Source organism: Salminus brasiliensis, chromosome 1 (genome assembly GCF_030463535.1).
Source record: "Salminus brasiliensis chromosome 1, fSalBra1.hap2, whole genome shotgun sequence".
NCBI classification, from domain to species: domain Eukaryota; kingdom Metazoa; phylum Chordata; class Actinopteri; order Characiformes; family Bryconidae; genus Salminus; species Salminus brasiliensis.
In genome coordinates this window covers 26,099,685-26,109,924 of record NC_132878.1, presented here as the reverse complement: position 1 = coordinate 26,109,924, position 10,240 = coordinate 26,099,685, and the positions used below count along the sequence as shown (strand labels likewise).

Sequence of the window (10,240 nt, the reverse complement as noted above, 5' to 3'; positions counted from 1 at the left end):
TGGAGAAACTGAAGAAGACACAACTCCAAGCTGCTTCTCCTGCTCCCCGTTACGCTGGACCTGGAGATGTGGAGTGTGATTTCTGCACCGGGAGAAAACTCAAAGCCATCAAGTCCTGTCTGATGTGTCTGGCCTCCTTTTGTGAAACTCATCTTAAACCTCACTATGAAGTTCCTGGACTGAAGAAGCACAAGCTGGTCAAAGCGTCCACCCAGCTCCAAGAGAAGATCTGCTCTCAGCATGACAGACTGATCGAGATCTACTGTCATACTGATCAGAGCTCTATCTGCTATTTATGCACAATGGAGGATCACAGGGGACACGATACAGTCTCAGCTACAACAGAAAGAAGCAGGAAACAGGTGAGAACTGTTAGATCATTCAGAATCAGCTCAGACTAATTAGATTCCTCATCCAGAAGGAGTTTCATTAATCACTTGATTGAGTTAAAGAAAGTCGGTTCTTGATTTTAGTACATAGATTTTGAAGGAATGAGTTCAAATGCTGTTTGTACGGAAGAGTTCAATAAACTGATCAGAGCAGTTAGTGAATGTGTAACCAGCCAACACCCATCTACCCATCTAGATCATAATTCACACAAATTTATCAAATGTGTTTGTTCATAGACTCAGCTAAAAGAGATGCAGGAGAAACTCCAGCAGAGGATCCAGGAGAAGCAGAAGAAGCTGCAGGAGCTGGATCAGGCAGTGAACACTCTTAAGGTGAGAACAGAAAGACACAGTTTTTCTCCTATTTCCAAATGGAGTCAAAAGCTGTTCGGGGTCTGAAGTTTGCTTTTCAGTTCTGCAGTGAAGGACTGAGGCTAATGTAGCTATTTCTAATCTATAAAACCTGACAAACGCACAGATCATTTCTTTTCCATGTTTATAGATAACAGTGTATAATACAGTGTCAGACTCCACATAAACAAGGTTACCTTATTTTTACTACATTTCCTGAACAAATGATCTGTTACTGATCGAATATGAGCTTCCAGTTGTTGTTAGAACGGCTTTACAGTAAAAAAGCAGAAATATTTACCTGCTATGCTTTTTTACAACATTAATCAACACTAAGATCTAATAATCAGAATGTGAGGATCTTCAGTACTGTTCTGTGTTTTAGTGTTTACCTCAAACATGAGTCCAACCTACTATGGTTCAGAAAAATACTAGAAAATGTTTATACAAATAAATAAAAATATGATGTTTTTGAACAATTCCAATCAGGATCCAGATCAGGTCACAGTACTGAAACAGCTCTGCTAAAGATCACATTCATTAGAAGTGATTTGATTCATTGCAGCTTTCACTTTTCCTTTCTTCCCTTTATGAAGCAAATAATTCCTCTTTACTCTGATTGATTATTCCTCCAGCTCCTTTCCTTCACTCTTACTAATACTCAGATCTCATCAGAATCAGAGTACTTTTACACCACTGCTACATTAGCCTTGTAGCTCCAGTGAAACCTAAAGAACCAGACTTCACACACCAAACATGACTGAGCTGATCGACTACATCTGAGACAAGGAGTGTTGTGTAACAGAGGATATTCACTGTGTGTGTGTGTGTAACAGCGCTCTGCACAGGCAGCAGTGGAGGACAGTGAGAGGATCTTTACTGAGCTGATCCGCTCCATTGAGAAAAAGCGCTCTGAGCTAACAGAGCTGATCAGAGCTCAGGAGAAGGCTGAACTGAGTGGAGCTGAAGAACTCCTGGAGAAACTGCAGCAGGAGATGGCTGATCTAAAGAGGAGACACACTGAGCTGGAGCAGCTTTCACACACAGAGGATCACCTCCATTTCCTCCAGGTAACACTCACTGATCTACAGAGGAAGCTGCTCCTCATCAAGCTTGTAAAGTTCCTCTCAGCAGAAGTTCATTAAGCTCCACTAAATAAAGCTGTCTGTGATCCCAACTTTCTCTTTAGTCTCATTTGTTCTGATCTCCTTCATCTCTCTTCTCCACCTTCATCTTCCTCCATTGTGTTTCTTCTCTCTGTAGAGTTTCCAGTCTCTCTGTGTCTCTTCTGGATCTGAGGACTCAGCCAGCATTCCGGTCCATCAACATCCCTCATTTGATGGAGTGAGGAAATCTGTCTCTGAGCTGAAAGAGCGACTAGAGGAATTCTGCAGAGAGGAGTTCTGGAAGATCCCTCCACATGGTAAGAGCAGCTGTCCTGCTGTCAGACATAAGGATGGGAATCTTTACTTGGACAGAAAGAGGACAAGTGAGACAAGTTTCCTCTGAGCTCCATAGAAATGATCTAATTGAACTCTGTTCCTCTTACTGTTCCTCTACACACTGACCACGCACTGCAGCCACCACCTGTGTCCAGCAGCTGATTCTGTAATGGTAGCACTAGCGGGACTAGTCCAGGGCCCTACCGATAGAGCTACCAGTGGTAGTTAGAATATGACCTAAACACTTAGCTGTCAAGATGTGGAACAGAAAGGCATGGGTATCAGAACTTAATGATATCCCAACTTTCAGTGGGAATTGAACCCAGGTCCACGGGATCAGAAACCAGGTACTTTACCACTACTTTACCACTGCACAGGGGAGGGTTTGAGCGGGAAAACCAGACAACGATGTCAGGGGAGGCTGGCTGCCTTCTTTAAACTGAGGCGAACTAAATAGCTTGGACTCCCAAACAAAGCTATGGCAGAAAAATAAGAAGGGAAAAGAGGGAGGTTCCTTGAACCTCCAGTTCTTCCTAAAGATAAATGAGTAAACTAGGAGAAGGGGATGGAGAAACCTCACTGCCTTCTTTTGAACAGGAATTGGAAAGTAGGGAAGGGTGAGACCTAACTTTCCAAAAGAGACAAGACAGAAACAACACCAAATAACCGCCTGTATGTTGTAAACACTATGTGCTCCACAAAGAACCAGCCACTCTGGTTGTTCCTTGAGGAGTATATGTACTCAGCTCACCAGGTGCTGGGAGTTAGGACTGATTATCGGACTACCGCTGCCCTCTGGTGGCTGGAATTGGTCCACCCTTACAGATTCACACTGTAACAGAGTGTCATATTTCATCAGACCAATAACACACACACACACACACACACAGCGAGAAAGATGCTGGTAACTGATCAGTGTAATTCACATACATTTAAAAGAGCACTCCTTAAAAATATCATTTATTTGCTTTACATGAATTATTGTATTATTGCTGTTCCTCTATTATTACTGTTATTACTTCTCTCATATTTCTACAAAACTGTTATATTTATCAACAGGTAAATCCTGTTTTAGAGAGAGAGAGAAAGACTGAAATGACTGATCTTCTCCAAAGTTTCTTAGAAATAAAGATTGTTTGTACGTTTTAAACTTTATCTTTAATCTTCATGAACATTTTAATTCTACTCTATTCTACTCTACTCTGTTTTATTCTATTCTATTTTATTCTATTTTATTCTATTCATACTGTTGTGTTTGTGTGTCTCCACAGCTGCAGCAGTTCAGATTTTATCCTCAGAGCCAAAAACCAGAGAAGAGTTTCTGCAATGTATGTGTAACACACACACACACACACACACACACACACACACACACACACACACACAAACAGACATACCAAACAAACACAATTGCTGAATTAAACACACATTAAAACAATCACACACACACACACAAAGAAAACATACAAACACAAACCATTTAAAAGGAATGCTCACATCCATACACACACTCACACACATTCACAAAACACATACATACCCAACACACACAAACACGACACTAAATGAAATAAATTCACACACATTAAAAGACAAACACACACACAGACATATACTGAATTAAACACACACACACTCAGCAACAGTGTTTTACTTTAAATAATTTAACTTTTCTTTTCTTTACTTTTCTGTAGATTACTGTCGACTGACTCTGGATCCCAACACAGCATTTAATTACCTCAGACTGTCTGAGAAGAACAGAGTGGTGATGTGGAGTGAAGTCCAGTCATACTCTGATCATCCAGAGAGGTTTAACATCTGGGAACAGGTGTTGTGTAAGGAGAGTGTGTGTGGACGCTGTTACTGGGAGGTTGAGTGGAACAGAGGAGGGTGTGTGCACATATCAGTCTCATATAAAGGGATCAGCAGGAAAGGATGGGGTAATGAGTGTGGGTTTGGACACAACAGTCAGTCCTGGAGTCTGGTGTGTTCCTCCTCTCTCTCTTTCCTCCACAACAACATTCAGACTAAGCTCTCAGCTCCACCATCCTCCAGAATAGGAGTGTATGTGGATCACAGTGCAGGAACTCTGTCCTTCTACAGCGTCTCTGACACAATGACCCTCCTACACACACTCCACACCACATTCACTCAGCCGCTCTACGCTGGGTTCTATGTTGAAGGAACTGTGAGGTTATGTGATAAGAAGTGATGTGTGTGTTAAATCTTGTAGATCTGAAAAGAATCTCCTACGTTTCTCTTTCATTCATTACCTGAGAGAAAAAGATGAAGCTCTTCACATGAAGACTCTTCTTCACGTCTTCTCCACAGAGCTGAACCCACATTCTCTCAGCCTCTCTGCTGCTTGAGTGTTTAAACAGACGCAGATGAAGAGTTCAGAGGGTTGTCAGTAACACAGCTGATGGAAAAGGAAGCATTAGGTGAGGATGTGAAGGAGTCCTTTCACACCAGCTCATCTACAGTCTGTCAGCTCACATCATGGATTTCCATCAGAAGTCCAGCATTTCATTCATGCAGCTCTGAAGCTTCTCAAATCTGAGCTCCAGAACCTTTTTCCTTCTGAAGGATTGTTTCTTGAAGCAGCTTCTCAGGAAGGAAGAAATTATTGGCAGCAATAATCAATAAAAATTGCTTCAAAACAAACTCAGAAACCATAGAAGAAAGTATTTTATGCTGTTGGAGAGATTTTGACCGAGTTGGAACGGGAAAGTGAAGCCGAGGCTTTGCTGGAGTCGGACAGCAGTGAGAGCTGTGAAAGCTAGAATAACAAAACCTGACTAAATAAAACAAGCAAAGGTGAAACTAGACCCTCCTGCCTCTTGGCTCTTATCTACTAGTGATTGCTCTTGGTTTGGCACTAGAATAAAATATTCAATCAGAACTGGTGGATGACGTAAGTTTGTCAAAGAAGGTGAAGAAATACAGGATAACATGTTGCCATCAAGTGCAGATAATACACGATCCCTTTCCTGCAGTAAAATGAGCTGTTCTTATGATGGAGAGGTTGGAGACTTTGGAGACTCTAAAAGGACACTTGGAGAAGCTGCCTGTTCACTGTCAGCTCCAGCTAGAAGAACTTCAAATCAGGAGGAGGGATCAGCTCCAAATGTTGCCTGGTGAAAGTAGACCCATGGTGACACGAGAGTCCAAAGCAGAAAGTTTTGGGGGACATGAAGGCTTCAGTTTATAGTCTCTAAAATCTAGATTTTAAAATGAAATTCAGGAAAATTCTTTTTGTGGTTTTTATCATATTTTGACCACTGCAGATCAATTTCAATATCTCTACATGTTTTCTACTCCAAAAGTGAAGGCTTTTCAGTAACTGGTGAAATTGCCTCTAGTTTATATAAGGCTGGAGCAGAAAGCCTCAAGATGTGGGAGTGTAATTTCAGACTGGAAATGGAAAAAAGGGCTGGAGAGGTTCAAAGTCTTCTAGGTGGTGTGATGACTGCAGATCAGGTTTAAGCTGGGTAAAGAAATACTAATATCTCTAATGAAAGTAAAACATGGCTTAGTTCATCCACCGCTAGCAGGACTGGAGAAAACAGAGGAAAATGGAGCCTCATGTTCTCCTCACCCAAACTCACGACAGAGAAACGAAGACGAAGCTGATAAAAGCTGAACTACGAGCTAAAACAGTGCAGTCTTCATCACAACACTTGCTCATCTGTATGATAGTTTAAGTGAGTAGAGGATTTTTAACTGAAACACGTTTTTAATCTGAATTTAGCAACAAAACACGGAGCTCTGCTCCTGCCCCCAGCGTTAGAAGCACAGTCTGCTGCTGAAGGACCGCAGCTCAGAAGCACCAAAGCTAAGTCTAGCTGCAGTTCACCACTTGCCACTAGGGGTCGCCCAAACTCCATTACACCGTGTGAAAGCGCTCAACTCCATGAAATCCCCCCAAAACGAGGGCATGTTTCTCCCTCTGTGACATGTACTAGATAGTACTAGATTATATAGTATTAAACTCGTTCAACTCTCAGGAAAGTACAAATCCATGAGGATTTGGAATAAAGTTCATTAGAAGGAACCAGTTTCTACCATTACAGGTTACACACAGCTTCCCAGTTCCTCTAAGAGAAAAGCAGTGTGTAGAAAATGCCCTGCACTAGAACCTCTGCCCCAGCACACTGTGATATAGTCAAGTCAAGTCAGATTTATTTGTATAGCGCTTTTTACAACTGTTGTCATCACAAAGCAGCTTTACATAAATAGTGATTAATAAAAGACAGAGACAAAGAAGAAAGAAGAAAATAACGTAAGATATGATGGATCAAAGACCCCCAGTGAGCAAGCCAATGGCGACAGTGGCAAGGAAAAACTCCCTCAGAGCTGGAGGAAGAAACCTTGGGAGGAACCAAGTCTCACAAGGGGGACCCAGCCTCCTCTGGTCAGAACTATTTAAACATTAATGATAAAAATGACCAAACCAGATACAACAGATAGTTAATAATGGTGATATTAATAGTGGCAGACAGTTACAAGTCCATTTGGGTTTTTTTTAGGTTTTAACATGGTCATTAAACAGGTAGCAGTTATGGGTGGTGGTGGGTGGGGGGCCTGCTGGTTGGACCAGTAGGTGGCAGCTGGTTTGACGCAGGTAGAGGGGACCTCAGCGGGCAATCTTCCAGCAGGTCGGGCTGGGTGGCCATTTAGAAGATTCTCTCTGGCCTGGATGACATGGCGTCCCAGTGTTCCATAAAGAACTTCAAATCGTGCCTCATCTGACCACAGAACAGTCTTCCATTTTGCCACACTCCATTTTAAAAGACCCCTGGCCCAGTGCAAACGTCTGAGCTTGTGGAGCTTGCTTAGAAATGGCTTCCTCTTTGCACTGTAGAGTTTCAGCTGGCAACGGCGGATGGCACGGTGGATTGTGTTTGTGGACAATGATTTCTGGAAGTATTCCTGAGCCCATTCTGTTATTTCCTTGACAGTGGCATTCCTGTTTGAGGTGCAGTGACGTTTAAGGGCCCGGAGATCATGAGCATCCAGTAGAGTTTTACGGCCTTGACCCTTATACACAGCGATTGTTCCAGATTCTCTGAATCTTTTGATGATGTTAAGCACGGTTGATGATGATAACTTAAAAGTCTTTGCTATTTTACGCTGGGTAACACCATTCTGGTATTGCTGCACTATCTTTCTGCGCAACAATAGTGGAATTGGTGGTCCTCTTACCATCTTGGCTTCAGAGAGACACTGACACTCCGAGAAGCTCTTTTTATACCCAATCATGTTGTCAATTGACCTAATTAGTGTTAATTGGTCTTCCAGCTGTTTGTTATATGCTCAATTTCCTTTTTCCAGCCACTTATTGCTACTTGTCCAAACTTTTTTGGGATTTGTTGATGCCATGAAATTTTGAATCAACATATTTCTCCTTTAAAATGTTCCATTTACTCAGATTAAACTTTTGATCTGTCATCTATGTTCTATTACGAATATAATATTGACATTTGCCATCTCCACATCATTGTATTCAGTTTTTATTCACAATTTGTTTAGTATCCCAACTTTTTTGGAATCCGGTTTGTAGTTTTAGTAAGGACCCTGGCTGCAGCATTTTGAACCAGCTGAAGTTTATTGAGGTTCCTGCTGGAACAACCTGACAAAAGTGCATTACAGTAATCTAGCCTTTGGCATATAGCACCATCATACCAGCACAAGATGTCCCTCTTGCTGCACAGCAGACAGTGGACATCTAGACAGAATAAAGGCCCTGAATCCAAACATGCTGAGTAATATGCTTTCAGCATGAGTTTGAAGTCTCAGATATTTAGTAAAGTTGGAGATTTCAGAGGTTTGCTGTGAGATTCGAGAACAAAGTGTGAGTCTCACACCCACCCACTTGAGAGGTGTAGTGATGTAAATGTAAGAGCTGATCTAAACACCAGAGAAATGTAAGACTGGACATTGTAACAAATGTATGAGAGATAAACAGGATGAAACAGGGAGACTGAACTAGCTGTGATCATGTGACTGTCCACTATAAACTTCATATCTCTGTCTAATGCTGATGTGCTTCTTTCAGTGGTTACTAATCCTGTGAGACATGACCAGCAGCAAGTTCACACTGACCATATTGTCTATCTGAATCAGTTCACACAATCCTGCTATACCTGGAAACACAAGTCAGACTAATCTCACTACAGACAAGCTTTATGGTCTTTTTGCTTCTGGAGGTGCACTCCTCATCTGCTGACCCTTAACCAGCATGAGGGAGCAGCAGATAATGTGACTCCTCCCAAAGAGCTACATCCACTCCTCAGTTCTTTATGAGGTCTTCTGGTTGGAGTTTTAAAGGCATGTTGTGCTAACAAGACCATGATGACTGTTCTGTAGATTCCTGCAGTGTTTGTAGCTCCAATCAGATAATAAAGTCAAACAAAAAGATCAGTTATCAGTTTAAGGTGTCTGATGTCAGCATAGATATTTATACAAATTTTAATCAGCTATGACTGACCAAGTCAAGAGGCTTGGTCATTTTAACTCACAGTAAAACAAAACATTCCTCCAGGACCATGCTGCAACACAACACAGTGCAGACAGAAACAAAAGTCCAACACAAAACAAGTGAATACAGACAGCACAACACAAGGCATACAGTGCAGACTAGAGAGTGCAAATAAATAAGAGTCTGAGGGTAGTGGGGAGTAGGGTTGTGCAATAAAATGTGCATATCATGTTCAAACCAGTAGAGTGCAGCACAGGTTAGAGCAGCCATTTTTTTTAAATAGGTCAATAAATGTGCAGAGTCCAGGGATGTAGTGAGGTAGTATGTAGTGCAATGCTTTCACTGGAGTCAGATTGCTTGTGGGGAAAGTGCTGTTGCAGTCTTGTTGGACTGTCGATGTTGAGCGGAGAGTGGTTGTGTAGCGTTCTCCTAAAGTCAACAACCATTTCTTTAGTCTTGTCTACCTTCAGGTAAGGGCTGCTGACTTTACACTAGTCTGCCAGTCTCTGCACCTCCTCTCTGTATGCTGATCAGACCCAGCACTGGTTTATCATTGGTGAACTTTATGAAGTGATTTGAGTTTTTCAGCAGAGAACTCAGAACCCCCTGGGGCACTGTGTTGGGTCACCCCCACATTCAGTGTGATGGTGCTGGAGATGGAACAGGGAGACTTAACTAGCTGCGCTCATGTGACTGTCCACTAAACTAATTAAAATAAATAAATATATACACAAATTAGATTTGTCAGAGCAGAGTGTGTTATGGTTCATACACAGCATTAGTCTCAGCATCACTGTACTGCTTGTTACACTGTTTAAACATGGCAGTAATTTGTAGCAAAAAAAGCCAATAAGTTACTGTAAATGTAACCTTAATACCAAATGGGTCCACCAATAGAACCCAGTCCACTTTAACTAATGTGGCACCACAGTTACCTGAACTCAGATTTATCAAGTACCTCAACTGAACAAACAGACAGAGCACTTCCTATAAAACATGATCCACCCACCGTCTGTAGAGCAATAACTCATACTACCTGCGTTCACCACGCCAAACAAACGCTGTTGCGCAAGTCCGGATAGATATAGGCGCCATGCTGTGTTGACGTCATGCCCAATAGACGCAGACTACACCTGTGGGCGCTGCCCAATACAGCTCGCGGGAGGAGAACTCTCACCAGGTCCTAGCTGATGCATAATACATGCTAACAGGTCCTTCACAGATCCAGACTGATACATAATAAATGAACAAGTCCTGCCTGTTACACTGTTGTAGAAATGTACAGTAAAATGCTGCTTTTATAAACACATGATATCACTGTTAATAAAACGCTAAATAATTCATGAAAACACAGTAAAATGTGTCTAAAGTACAAACTGTAATGAAGAGGTTAAAGCAGGCTGCTTGTGCAGAGTGGCTTTATTAGGACTTGTCTAAAAAATGTCCCATAATGCATTTCACATTCAGACCATTTACAACAGAAATGCATCTTTCATTAAAATAACAGAATAATACTGTTGAAAATGGCTGTTATTTTCCATCAATGTTTAACGGTCCGTAAAATAATGTCAAATAAG

The 10,240-nt window shown here is 41.7% G+C and overlaps 1 protein-coding gene across 1 annotated transcript in view; it reads left to right on the top strand.

Moving 5' to 3' along the window:
- The window catches only part of LOC140552187 (tripartite motif-containing protein 16-like), a 5,350-nt gene extending 340 nt beyond the window's left edge, over nt 1-5,010 (top strand). The window contains exons 1-6 of the mRNA XM_072676272.1: nt 1-362; nt 627-722; nt 1,577-1,810; nt 2,004-2,177; nt 3,423-3,510; nt 3,877-5,010. The exon at nt 1-362 is cut by the window's left edge and continues 340 nt beyond it. Coding sequence (XP_072532373.1) covers nt 1-362; nt 627-722; nt 1,577-1,810; nt 2,004-2,177; nt 3,423-3,510; nt 3,877-4,394 — 1,472 coding nt within the window. The 3' untranslated portion in view covers nt 4,395-5,010. The remainder of the gene's footprint in view (nt 363-626; nt 723-1,576; nt 1,811-2,003; nt 2,178-3,422; nt 3,511-3,876) is intronic.
- The last annotated feature ends 5,230 nt before the right edge of the window (nt 5,011-10,240 follow it).